This window comes from Rhinopithecus roxellana, chromosome 12, assembly GCF_007565055.1.
Source record: "Rhinopithecus roxellana isolate Shanxi Qingling chromosome 12, ASM756505v1, whole genome shotgun sequence".
NCBI lineage: Eukaryota > Metazoa > Chordata > Mammalia > Primates > Cercopithecidae > Rhinopithecus > Rhinopithecus roxellana.
Genome location: NC_044560.1, coordinates 120428568 through 120442930, shown reverse-complemented (window position 1 = coordinate 120442930; position 14363 = coordinate 120428568). Strand labels below are relative to the sequence as shown.

Below are 14363 nucleotides of genomic sequence, written 5' to 3'. Positions count from 1 at the left end.
CCGGCCTCCTTTCTCTTTCTTTTGCCTATTAAATCTCTGCTCCCAAACCAAGTAAGTAAATAAATAAATAAGGCTTTGAGGAGTTCAAAGTGAATACATGATTTTTACTACTGTACAATATGTATTTTTAATATGAGGTAATACTATCACATGTGGCTCAAAATCTAGTCTTTTTTTTTTTTTTTTTTTTTAGACGGAGTCTTGCTCTGTCACTCAGGCTGGAGTGCAGTGGCCGGATCTCAGCTCACTGCAAGCTCCGCCTCCTGGGTTCCCGCCATTCTCCTGCCTCAGCCTCCCGAGTAGCTGGGACTACAGGTGCCCGCCACCACGTCCGGCTAGTTTTTTGTATTTTTTAGTAGAGATGGGGTTTCACCGTGTTAGCCAGGATGGTCTTGATCTCCTGACCTCGTGATCCGCCCATCTCGGCCTCCCAAAGTGCTGGGATTACAGGCTTGAGCCACCACGCCCAGCAAAATCTAGTCTTAAAAATGTTATCAAAAAGGAATTCCAAAATGCTCTAAATGTGTATCATTTTAATCAAGCCTAAGTCCATGGTGACAACTGTGAAAGTCACACATCCCTACATATATGCATGCTGGCTTACGTGTTAAAATTCCAGTTAAAGAGAATTTTCACACACTGTTTAAAAAGATTAAAAATGACATTCCTTCTATGTGTTTGTTTTTCTGAGCTTACTACGATCTTTTAAATGCATTCAGCTACATACTGTATTTTTGGGGGGCCTTAATCTGACCTTTAGAAAAGTGAGGTGGACCTAACTGTCTCAAAGGAGAGGTAAAGAAGCTGAGAAACCACAATCATAGGAAAAAAACTAAGATGCCCAGGATTACTCTGTGCACGAACAATTACACTACCATCCCTATCCCAGGAAAACTAAAAAAAAAAAAAAAAAAAAAAGTAAACCCACATCAAGAAAAAGTATGTGTATTGGGTACAGACATCCGGTGAAAGTTTTTTTTAAACAAGCATCTGAAGTGGACAATGTGTCCAAACATATGTACATCCTTATCTCCTTATAAAAGTGTTTCATAACTCAAGCCTCCATATTTTTTATAAAGATGTATGCTCCTACACCTCAAGAGTGGAGAATGTTGCAGGACTAAGCAAGCGTTCACCAAATGTTTTCAAACCATTCATCTAACTGTTCAGACGCTGGGCAGCAGTGAATGTACACAGAGGAAAAATAAAGGGGATGAGATTTTTTGTTTCTGAAACATTTCCCTCTCCCAAATAAAATAAAAAAGGGATGACAAATTGCCATAGGCTTGTCAGACAAGTCTAAAAGAAGCTGTGTTTTATTCCTCTTCCCTATATCTCCTTCTCCTTTGTTTAAATATCCCTGAGATAATATGTCACTGTAAACTAAGAAGAAAGATGTGGCTGAAGGTTTTCCTAAGTGCATAGTAACCACTGGGTCTCTCTCATGGGTGAATTCTCAGATGGAGAATAAGACTCCAGGCCGGTTCAATTTCTAACATGATTGTTCAGATGACAAATGATAATCTATGACACGCTTTCTCAAAGACAGGATGCTTATGAAGTTTCTCTTCAGTATGAATGGCCAGATGGTAAGATGTTCCTTTCACCACAGATTTTCTTCAGTGGTGATATTCAAAAACTCTTTTCCTAATAAAAATTCGTGAATGTTGACTGAAGTCTGTGCAGTCATAAAAGGTCTTCCCACATCTGTCACAATGGTAGGGTTTCTCCCAGTATGAATCCGTTGATGATGTGTGAGGGAGGAGCTGCGATTAAAAGCCTTTCCACACTCACTGCATTCATACGGCTTCTCTCCAGTGTGAATGATGGAGTGTCGAATAAGGTTTGCGCTCCGGCAAAAGGCCTTCCCACACTGGATGCATTCATAGGGTTTCTCTCCAGTGTGAATCTGTTGGTGCCTCGTAAGGTGTGAGCTGCGGTTGAAGGCCTTCCCACACTCCACGCACTCATAGGGTTTCTCTCCAGTGTGGATGCTGAAGTGTCGAATGAGGTCTGCCCTATCACTAAAGGCTTTTCCACATTCTTTGCATTCATAGGGTTTTTCTCCAGTGTGAGTCCTTTTATGCAAGACAAAAGTGGAGTAGTGGGTGAAGGCCTTTCCGCATTCACTGCATTCATAAGGCTTCTCCCCAGTGTGAATCCGCTGGTGCTGCTTGAGGTGTGACCTGCGGTTGAAGGCCTTCCCACACTCCATGCACTTATAGGGCTTCTCCCCGGTGTGGATGATGTGGTGCTGAATGAGGTCTGCACTCTCACAAAAGGCTTTTCCACACTCGTTGCATTCGAAGGGTTTCACTCCAGTGTGAATCTGCTGGTGCCACGTGAGGTATGACCGGCGGTTGAAGGCCTTCCCACACTCAGTGCACTCGTAGGGCTTCTCTCCCGTGTGGATGATGTAGTGTCGAATGAAACCTGGTCTATCTCGAAAGGCTTTGCCACACTCTTTGCACACAAAGGGTTTTTCTCCAGTGTGGCTCCTGTTATGCAAGACGAACGTGGAGCGGTGGGTGAAGGCCTTTCCGCATTCATTGCACTTGTAAGGCTTCTCTCCGGTGTGAATCCGCTGGTGCCGTGTGAGGTGTGACCTGCGGTTAAAAGCCTTTCCACACTCCATGCACTTATAGGGCTTCTCCCCGGTGTGGATGATGTGGTGCTGAAGAAGATGAGTGCTCTTGCTAAAGGTCTTCCCACACTCTGTGCATTCATAGGGCTTCACTCGAGAGTGAATCCGCTCATGCTGAACAAGGAGGGAATTCTTTTTAAACACTTTCCCGCATTCCTCACATTTATAGGAATTTTTCTCTTCACGAATCAAGGAATCTGTAACTGGTCCATGTGAATCACATTCATAGAGATCATCTTCTGTTGAAACTTGTTTTTGTGTAATCCTTGTACATATACCATCACCTGACCCCAAACCATCACGTTCAGAACTCATTTTCTCCAGGAGCTTCTCCCCCTGGGAGTCTATCCCTACTTTCGAGTGGACTTCTTGCATTTCAGATGGCCCATCTTGATCCTTGGCTTGCCCTGATTGGGAGTCCTTTGAGACTCCCTGTGTCAGTCGTTCCTGCAGTAAGACTTCCTCAGGCAAGGCCAGGTGAAAAAAGCTAGGCTCTGTGGTCTTGGGTTTTGTGTTGTCACCTGGAAGGAATACAATACACAAAAAGGATTAGAGATGGCATTATAGAAGAAACAAAGGCCAGGGACAATGCTTCATGCCTGTAATCCCAGCACTTTGGGAGGCCAAGGCAGGCAGATCACCTGAGGTCAGGAGTTCGAGACCAGCCTGGCCAACATGATGAAACCTGTCTGTACCAAAAATACAAAAATTATCTGGGCATGGTGGCACACGCCTGTAATCCCAGCTACTCAGGAGGCTAAGGCAGGAGAATCACTTGAACCTGGAAGGCAGAGGTTGCAGTGCGCCGAGATTGTGCCACTACACTTCAATTTGGGCAACAGAGCAAGACTCCATCTCAAAAAAAAAGAAGAAGAAGAAGAAACAAGATCAGCATTTCAGTGAGAACAAGAAGATGAAACAGCACCCTCAGCCTCCCCAAGTGCTGGGATTACAGGCATGAAGCCGCCATGCCCAGCCTAGAGTAGATCTTGAATGAGAAAATAATGTTGGGCGTGGTGGCTCACGCCTGCAATCCCAGCACTTTGGGAGGCTGAGGCGGGTGGATCACCTAAGGTCAGGAGTTTGAGAACAGCCTGACCAACATGGAGAAACCCCATCTCTACTAAAAATACAAAATTAGCCAGGTGTGGTGGCACATGCCTGTAATCCCAGCTACTTGGGAGGCTGAGGCAGCAGAATCACTTGAACCCGGGAGATGGAGGTTGTAGCGAGCCGAGATCACGCCATCGTACTCCTGCCAGGGCAACAGTGAGAGACTCCGTCTCGGGGGGAAAAGAAAATGGGCCAAAAATCGAGTCTGCCTTATAGGACTATAGTGAAGATGAAGTGAAACACTACATATACTATGTTTGGCAGAGAGCAAGGCACTGAGTAAAAAATAAATACATGTTAGCCATACTTTTTTATTATGGGTTAGTGAAGTATATACATCTGGGACCTAACTTGGAAGTACTTAAATTTAAGATGTAAGAGGCCAGGCGGCCGGGCGCGGTGGCTCAAGCCTGTAATCCCAGCACTTTGGGAGGCCGAGACGGGCGGATCATGAGGTCAGGAGATCGAGACCATCCTGGCTAACACGGTGAAACCCCGTCTCTACTACAAAAAATACAAAAAACTAGCCGGGTGAGGTGGCGGGCGCCTGTAGTCCCAGCTACTCGGGAGGCTGAGGCAGGAGAATGGCGTGAACCCGGGAGGCGGAGCTTGCAGTGAGCTGAGATCCGCCACTGCACTCCGGCCTGGGCAACAGAGCGAGACTCCGTCTCAAAAAAAAAAAAAAAAAAAAAAAAGAGGCCAGGCTTGGTGGCTCAGCATTTTCAAAGGCTGAGGCAGAAGGAGAGCTTGAGCCCAGGTGTTTGAGACCCACCTCAGCAACATAACAAGACCATCTCTATAAAAAATTTTAAAAACTCAGCCAGGCATGGTGCACATGCCTGTAGTCTCAGCTACCTGGGAGGCTGAGGTGGTAGAATCCCTTGAGCCCAGGAGGTTGAGGCTGCTGTGAGCTATGATCACACCACTGTACTCCAGCCTGAGTGAGAGAGTGAGATCCTGTCTGAGGAAAAAAAAACAAAAAAAAGAGTCTCCATGGATCCCAAGCACCCAGAGAGACCACAATAAGACTGCCCACAAAATTCAGAGGCAGGGTTCACTTTTCCATGTGCAAGCTGCCATGATCCCCACCTTCCCAGCTGTTGGCTCCTACCTGGACAGGAGCTTTGGGAGAGGTCTTTCTTAACAATCCATAGCTCCTCTCTGCGATCCAACTGGTAGATCAGCTCTGGTTCGAACAAAGGACAGCCTGTGCATGGAGAACGAAAGAGGACACAGGGAGTTAGGTTAGAAGAAAGAAACCTCTCAATCTGATCTGGGACTTCAGGATGGGGAAGACCATGAAATGAAGCTATTCTCAGCTAAGCAAAGAAAATATTAAACGTGACCATAAAACAACTACAAAAACACCATCTGGCTGGGCACAGTGGGTCATGCCTGTAATCCCAGCACTTTGGGAGGCCAAGGCAGGTGGATCACCTGAGGTCAGGAGTTCAAGATCAGCCTGACCAACATGGTGAAACCCCATCTCTACTAAAAATACAAAAAATTAGCCAGGTGTGGTGGCGGGCGCCTGTAATCCCAGCTACTCGGGAGGTGAACCAGGAGGCTGAACCAGGAAGGCAGAGGTTGCAGTGAGCTGAGATCATGCCGCTGCACTCCAGCCTGGGCAACAAGAGCGAAACTCCGCCTCAAAGAAAAAAACAAAAAACAAAAAAAACCAACAAAAAAACATCCTCATTGGGCCCCAAAGACTGTAAGCAGTAGTGTTGGCTGTGTGACAGTACCAGTTACTTTTAATCTCCATCCTACAAAAATCTCAACCCTGTTCAGACAAATTTTCTGAAGGGATTTTATAATTAGTCCCCATGGCAGGTAGAAAAGCCCTGGTCTCCATCATCTTGCAAATGGCAACCCTGATCATCTGTACTCTGAGGTAGGCAGGTGACCTATACCAGCCACTCCAAAGAGAGAGAAAGCCTTCATTCCAGGAAGGGCTAAATGAGGAAGGCTGCCACTCCTGCTGCCATGCAGCATCGTGGGAATTCTGTGAGGGAACCTGCCTAAAAACCTTACCAAGAGGAGAGAGCAAAAAGGCTGGGCACAGGGGCTCACGTTTGTAATCTCAACACTTTGGGAGTCTGAGACCAGCCTGGGCAACATGGTGAAACCCCATCTCTACTAAAAATGCAAAAATTAGCTGCACGTGGTGTCATGCACCTGTGGTCTCAGCTACTTAGCAGACTGAGGTGGGAGGATCACTTGAGCCCAGAAGGCCGAGGTTGCAATGAGCTGAGATTGCATCACTGCACTCCAGCCTGGGTTACAGAGTGAGACCCTGTCTCCAAAAAATAAAAAAGAAAGAGGGAGTAAAGAAAGACAACTGGCTTAACACCCACCAACCCAGGAGCCAGCCTTACCGCTAAGCTTATTCGGTGAGATAATGTATTTCCGCCGGGCGCGGTGGCTCACGCCTGTAATCCCAGCACTTTGGGAGGCTGAGGCGGGCGGATCACAAGATCAGGAGATCGAGACCACGGTGAAACCCCATCTCTACTAAAAATACAAAAAATTAGCCGGGCGCAGTGGCGGGCGCCTGTAGTCCCAGCTACTCAGGAGGCTGAGGCAGGAGAATGGCGTGAACCCAGGAGGCGGAGCTTGCAGTGAGCTGAGATCGCGCCACTGCACTCCAGCCCAGGGGACAGAGCAAGACTCTGCCTCAAAAAAAAAAAAAAAAAAAAAAAAAAAAAAATATATATATATATATATATATATATATATATATATCCTTCAGGGTTAAGACTGTATGAGCTCATCTGCACATATAGCCCAAAACTTTTCAAAATATAAGGGGGTAAAATACATAAGTACTCTATAGAGAAGTTAATGGCAAGGCAGTAGGACCCACAAAAACACAAGGTGGGATTCATCAGTCATCTCTAAGCAAATGTTCACTCATTTTTGCTATGTGTCTGGCACTGGGTTCAATGACAGTGCAGTGGAAAAGGGGAATCAGACCTTCCTTCAGCTTTGTTAGGATCATGCTCCCCACCACCTCAGGGCCTTTGCACATGCCGGCCTGCCTACTTGGAATACTACTTGCTCCTCTCTCTTGTTCCTTCTAATTAACTCACTCTTTGGGTCTCAGTTCAAATGTCACTTCTTGGAGAGACTTTCCTGCTGTGGCTCTCGAATCCAAGTCCTTAATCAATATGCCACCCCGCCATAGAACTTTACTCCTAATAGCAAGTAAATAACTGATATTTATACAATGTAACTATAACCTAGCAAATATGCCAAGCAATTTAAATGCATTGTATTTTATAAACACTGAATTAAATTTAGGCATTAGTTTAGAAAAGAAATAACATATTTGAGATACTGAATCTCCATTCAGGAGAAAGGTAAGTTCCTTCACTGATCTAAGGCTTTTTTTTACATTCTAAGCAAAGCACTACATTGCTACTCCTATGGGCCCTGCATGAAAAATTCTATTTTAGGATTTCTTCACAGGATGCACATTAAGAATGTACTGCAATCAGGACCACATTATAGATGAAGAAATCGAGGCTCAGGCAGAGAAAGTGATTGCTAAAATCTGGGAAATGGCGAATGGCCAAGCTAAAATGAACACCTCAGTCGAGTCATCAGAAGCATCTGGCCAATGTAATCACAGAACTATACAAAGTTGTTCCAAAAAATGCTGAGTCCAAGTGTGATCCTGCTGATTATAAGGACAGTGATTTAAAGAGTAGTAACAATAGTGACAGCAACAGGGGTCACAATTGCTAACCTGCACCCAACCACCTACCACACACACTGTACTGAACCATTTGCCCTCACACTAGCCCTATGAAATAAACACTATATTGGCCCCCCTTTTTTGTTTTTTTTTTCAGATGGAGTCTCTCTCACATTGTCGCCCGGGCTGGAGTGCAGTGATGCACTTCACTCACTGCAACCTCCGCCTCCTGGGTTCAAGGTATTCTCCTGCCTCAGTCTCCCGAGTAGCTGGGATTACAGGCACCCACCACCACACCGGGCTAATTTTTTGTATTTTTAGTAGAGACGGGGTTTCACCATGTTGCCCAGGCTTGTCTCAAACTCCTGACCTCCTGATTTGTCCGCCGTGGCCTCCCAAAGTGCTGGGATTACAGGAGTGAGCCACCGTGCTGGCCTGGCCCTTTTTATTCATGAGAAAAATTGAGACACAGAGATTCCTTAACTTGCCCAGGAACACAAGGATCATAAGCAGTGGAGATGGGAGTGGACTCCTGGACACCAGACCCTGGTCTCCCAAGTGCTACACTCAGAGCAAATGCTGAACACCCCTGTGTGCTGCCAGAAGCCTCAGAACAAGTAGGCTGTGGAGGAGAGAGGGGAACACGAGTAGGACAACTCAATCCTAAGTGAGGACGGGACCAGAAGGGGCCTTACCCAGAGACACGAGAAGCCCACAGGTCTCCAGCATCACCTCCTGATACAAGGTTTTCTGGGCTGCATCCAACTGTGCCCACTCCTCCTGGGTGAATGTCACAGCCACATCCTCAAAGGTCACAGACACCTGGAAAATTAAACGGAGATAGTAGTGTTTCCCTTGGAACTGTGGAACACAATTAGAACTTGTCACTCCAGCACTGCAAAAGATGCACAGTGATGCAAGAATCCAATCACCAAGCATCTCCAGAGGGCCATGATCTGTGCCAGGCATAAGGGGAATATGGACACTGCCTTGGATAAATTACAGCAGTGTCGGCCAGGCGCGGTGGCTCACGCCTATAATCCCAGCACTTTGGGAGGCCGAGGCGGGCAGATCACGAGGTCAGGAGATCGAGACCATGCTGGCTAACACGATGAAACCCCATCTCTACTAAAAATACAAAAAAAATTAGCCGGGCATAGTGGCGGGCGCCTGTAGTCCCAGCTACTCGGGAGGCTGAGGCAGGAGAACGGCGTGAACCCCTAAGGAGGAGCTTGCAGTAAGCCAAGATCGCGCCACCGCACTCCAGCCTGGGTGACTGAGCAAGACTCCGTCTCAAAAAAAAAAAAAAAAAAATTACAGCAGTGAAGAGAGAGAGGCTATGCAGGAAGCCACTTGACACAGAAATAAGGTTAGGACAATCCGAAGTGGACTGAGAGGCACAGACAGTCAGTGCTCTGGGACATCAGAGGAATGGGAAAGAATAATAACAAACAATAACACCAGCAATAGTAACAACAGCAGCACCTGAGTCTTACCCATCCTGCCTGTGAGCCTGCCTCATGCTAATGGCTTTACATGCCATGGTCAAGTGACTAAAAGTCCCCAGCTCAGGAGTCAGACTCCTGAGGTTTAAAACCAAATTCCTGAAATCAACACAAGCCTGTTATGTGACCTTGGAAATCTCATTTCATTTATCCGAGCCTTGATGTCCAGGTCAATACAACAGGGTTTTCCACTTCACCAAGAATAGTCAAAAGAGCTGAAGAAAAGCTGTAAAGGAAACATTGAGGCAAAGGGCCACAGCCCCTGAGTTCACCATCATCATCTCCATGTCACACTCAGAGACTTGAGGTCCAGGACCTCTACTAGTCTACCCAAAGTCACATGTCTTATCAGAAGAGACAGAATTTGAACCCAGGGCCCTATGGTCTATATTCTCATCATGCAACCTGACACTCCTTCATTAGCAAAGTTAATGCACAGTTAATGAGGATGGGAAACATTGAAATACATCCATTTGAGCCACCCTGAAAATATTTTCAGGTTTTTTTTTTTTTTTTTTTTTGAGACAGGGTCTATTTTGCCCAGGCTGGGTTTGAACTCATGATCCTCCTGCCTTAGCCTCCCAAGCTGGAACTACAGACACATGCCACTGTGCTGGGATTAGCCACTTGAAAATATTTTCATGGACATGGGCAGAGCAGCATAGTCATAATCACCTAGCTCACAGAAGAGTCACCTGAAGTGGTGGCACCTGCCTCAAAGGTGGCAGGGCCTGGACCTGCATCTGCTTCCTTGGAGACTACTACTGGGCCTCACAGATGCCCATTCTCATAGGAAGAATCCACAACAAGCTATCACTACCTTTTCCTGTTTGAGTCCTACCAGCAAGTATCCCTGAGGTCAGGGTACTTCAGGAGCAAGGAACAAGAGTCAGGTTGTAGCCATGAGAACATGGGCCCCTGACTGGCTATGATGACTGTCCTGGCTAAGGAGGAAGGCACATCTAGCAAAAGACCACAAAATCTTGTGTCCCAAGAGTATAGGAGAAAACCACTCAGGAAACCACTGCGGAAGCCACATGGGTCCCCTGTGGACTCCTTAAAACACCAATATACCATTTTTTTTTTTCTTTTTTAGTCCACACAGTTCCGCCAGTATGAAATGCCATGACTCCCATTGCCCAAGACCACCTGCTAGAAGGAGGCCTGATCACCTTGCAAAGTTTACTTTAGGTGTCATCCCAGGCCTCCCTAACCATTGCAGGTAAAGAAGAGGGTAAAAACACAGGCTGTGATAGTAGACATACCAGTTGTTAGTTTCTGATATTTAAGAGCTACAGTGATTAAGGCAGGTAATTGAACCTATGTGCGCCTCAAGCTGCTCTTGTGTAAAACAGTGATGACAAAAGAACCTAATTCTAAGGAGTTCAGGATTAAATGAGCTGAGGGTTAAATAATGCCTGCCAATTAGCCTTGATGATTGGACTCTTGATGATCAGCTGTCACTCTTTGCAATTATTTCTTTTCTTTGTTCACATAATATCCTAGACAAACTCAAACAGCAAGCTTTTAAAATATCGTCAGATTCCCTATACAAAAATGCCAGATTCTGGGCAAGTGTGTAACGCACCACTTCAGCCGGAATTGCCAAAAAAGGCACCTCCAAATAGGTGACATTTGGACAGAGGCCAGAAGGATGTGAGAGGGAGGCCCTGCGAAGTTATAGGGGCAGTGTTCGAGGTAAAGGGAAGTGCAAAGAGAAAGGCTGGAAAATGGAAGAGGACTGCACGGTCAGGTTGGTGACTCTGAACAGCAAAGGACCAGGGAAAAATGGAGAGACAAGGTCAGGGGTGGTTGGCCAGGTGGATGGGGTACGGGCTGGCAGGCAACAGAGGAGGTTGGATTTAGGGGAAGTGTGATTACAGCCCTAGAAGGAAGCATCATTCATCCTTCTACCAAGGACTGCGCACCTGTCGGAGGCCAACACTGTTGCAAGACTGCGGATAAAAGAAGTGACAAGCTACGGCCACTTCTCTTAAATAAACGACGGCGACAAAGAAAAATCCTGTGGCTGTCTTGGCTTCCGCCTGCCCAGGAGGCCTCCACAAGTAGCAGAGCAGCAGCAAGGCCGAAACCTCGTCCACTCACCTGCGCCGAGGCTGCCATCCTGGGACCCTGCAGCCCTAGCGGGGCCCGGGAATGCCGCGGCTCAGTCGACCCTAACCCTTCTCTGTCCTGGGTGGGGCGACCTCGGCTGACTTTCGCACTCAGAGCCTCAGTTTCCCCAGAGAAAAATGCGCACAAAGCGGGCGCAGCGTCGGGGCTGAGGAGACGGAGGGCGGCTGTGGAGGCCTAGGCCGGCGGAACACCCCGTTAGGGAACAAGGGGGGGTCAGTCTCCCGCCAAGACACGGAGAAGGAGCGTAACAGCCTCATTACCCTTCCTTGCTCAGGCCTCTGGACGCGCCCACCGAGCGGTCCAAGCCCCACACTGTTTCAGCGCCAATCCGGCTCGCGGAGATGACGTCATGCAAGAAGCGGAAGTCCCGCCTCCGCCGCCCAGGCCCGCAGAAAATGCCCCTGTCCTGGGCCGTCATTGGCCCAGAGTCTGCGGCGGACGCAAGGGAGGACGCCTTCTGAGTAAGGCAGTTTTTTCCTCACGTCTACCGGGTGTGGGAACTCACCAAGTACAACAGACTCCATGTAAGTGCGCACAAAGACCCCCGCGGCGTCTTAGGGCCGCCGTTTTACTACAGGCACAAGTCGGAGGGTCGGAAGGTCCTTTCTAGCTTAGGAAAATTGAGTTCAGGAGGCGGGGATATTCGCCCCGATTCAGATCATGGGCTGGGCCCAGAATTTCTGCCTCACTTTCCCTCTTTTAGGGAGGTAGCTCATGTAATCTCAGTGCTTTGGGATGCCAACACAAAATAATTGCTTGACGTCAGGAGTTTGGGACCAGCCTGGGCAATATAGTAAGATCTTATATCTATAAAAAAAAAGAGCAAGACATGATGGCATACACCTGTAGTCCTAGACAATGGTCAATGGGAGGCTGAAACAAGAGGATTGCTTGAGCTCAGGAGTTTGAGGTTATAGAGAGATATGATGAGAGAAAACACCACATAAACACACTGAGATGCCATCTTATCCTGATCAGAATGGCTATTATTAAAAAGTAAAAAACCAGGCCGGGCGCGGTGGCTCAAGCCTGTAATCCCAGCACTTTGGGAGGCCGAGTCGGGCGGATCACGAGGTCAGGAGATCGAGACCATCCTGGCTAACCCGGTGAAACCCCGTCTCTACTAAAAAATACAAAAAAAAAAAAAAAAAAACTAGCCGGGCGAGGTGGCGGGCGCCTGTAGTCCCAGCTACTCGGGGGAGGCTGAGGCAGGAGAATGGCGTGAACCCGGGAGGCGGAGCTTGCAGTGAGCTGAGATCCGGCCACTGCACTCCAGCCTGGGCGACAGAGCGAGACTCCGTCTCAAAAAAAAAAAAAAAAAAGTATAAAACCAACAGATGGTGTGGATGCAGGGAAAAGGGAATGCTTATACAATATTGGTGGGAATGTAAATTAGTACAACCTCTATGGAAAACAGTATGGAGACTTATCAAATAACTAAAAATAGAACTGTAATTTGATCTGGCAATTCCACTATTGGGTATCTACTTAAAGGAAAATAAACCATTATATCAAAAAGCATGTACTTACATGCTTAGTGTAGCACTATTCACAGTAGCAAAGTCATAGAATCAACCTAAGTGTCCATTGACAGATGATTGGATAAAGAAAATGTGATATATAGATATCTATATACACACACACCATGGAATACTACTCAGTCATTTAAGAAAAATCATGGCTTTTGCAGCAACATGGCTGGAACTGGGGGCCATTCTCTTAAGTGAAATAACTCAGAAACAGAAAGTCAAATACTGCGTGTTATCACTTATAAGTGGTAGCTAAATGATGTATACATATGGAAATAGTGGAATAATAGACGAAATTTAAAAAGATGGGAGGCATTGCCGGGACCCCTCACACCATGGTGCTGCACTCACCCACACCACGGCCATGCCACCCCATTGGCACACACTTGCAGGTAGCCCCCCTGCACTGCCCCAGTGTGCACACTTGCTTGTGGCCTCCCCATCTCCCAGCCACAGTGCACTCTCTGCAGTCCCCACAGTGTTCTGCTGGAGCACTTTTGCCAGCAGACAGAGAACACCTCAGCCCCTCCAGCACAGCAGGTGCTTCACCTCAAGCAGCCAGAGAACAAAACCAAGGGCTTAGTCCCCACTCCCCAGGTTTACAGCATGCAGCTCAGGAGTGCTCAGCTGAGCCTTGGCCTGTGAAAGCACCCATAATTGAAACCATTCAACTAAACCCAACTTATACCACAGTAAAACCCCCAAGGGCATCAAATAATATAAAAGCAGAAAGCCCCATCCAAAGGACAGCAACTTCAAAGAGTCAAGGAACATCAGCCCACACAGATGGGAAAGAACCAGTGCAAGATTTCTGGCAACTCTAAAAGTCTCCAAACGACTGCACTAGCTCTCCAGTGATGGTTTGTAACCATGCTTAAATGGCCGAAATGACAAAATTCAGAGTCTGGATGGCAAGGAAGGAAAAATCTAAGGAAACCAATAAAGCAATCCAAGCGTTTAAATATAATATTACCATATTAAGAAAGAACCAAACTGGGCCGGGCACGGTAGCTCACGCCTGTAATCCCAGCACTTTGGGAGGCTGAGGCGGGTGGATCACTTGAGGTCAGGAGTTCAAAACTAGCCTGACCAACCTGGTGAAACCCTATCTCTACTATAAATATAGAAATTAACTGGGTGTGATGGCAGGCACCTGTAATCCCAGCTACTCGGGAGGCTGAGGCACAAGTCCCTCAGACCCAGGAGATGGAGGTTGCCGTGAGCCAAGGTCATGCCACTGCACTCCAGCCTGTGCAACAGAGCAAAACCCTGTCTCAAAAAGAAAGAAAGAAAGAAAAAGAGTCAAACTGAACTTCTGGAAATAAGAAATTAACTACAGCAATTGCAATTTCATAATGTAATCGGAAGCACTAATAACAGACTAGACCAAGCATGGAAAATAATCTCAGAGCTCAAACACTACTCCTTCGAACCAATGCAGCAGAAAAAAATAAAGAAAAAAAATTTTAAAAAGTGAATAAAACCTACAAAAGATATGGGATATATAAAAAGACCAAACATATAACACATTGGCATTCCAGAAAGAGATGGAGAGACAACAAGGAACCTGGAAAACATATTTGATGGTACTGTCCATGAACATTTCCCCAACCACACTAGAGAGGTTGACATGCAAATTCAGGACAGTCAGAGAATCCCTGTGAGGTGAGATGATTTTATACAAGGTGACCATCCCCAAGACACATAGTCATCAGATTCTCCAAGGTCAATACAAA

At 46.8% G+C, this 14363-nt stretch overlaps 1 protein-coding gene across 2 annotated transcripts; it reads right to left on the bottom strand.

Moving 5' to 3' along the window:
* Positions 1-433: 433 nt before the first annotated feature.
* ZNF543 (zinc finger protein 543) lies at positions 434-11445 on the bottom strand. 2 transcript variants are annotated; one of them, XM_010387012.2, is made up of 4 exons: positions 11069-11445; positions 8153-8279; positions 4869-4964; positions 434-3165 (listed from the first exon to the last, which is right to left on the bottom strand). In XM_010387012.2, the coding sequence occupies exons 1-4, from the start codon at positions 11084-11086 to the stop codon at positions 1604-1606; spliced, it is 1803 nt and encodes a 600-aa protein (XP_010385314.1). In that variant the 5' UTR covers positions 11087-11445; the 3' UTR covers positions 434-1603. The 2 variants fall into 2 exon arrangements, with proteins under 2 accessions (XP_010385314.1, XP_030797521.1); XM_030941661.1 differs by having other exon boundaries at positions 11359-11410.
* Positions 11446-14363: the final 2918 nt, after the last annotated feature.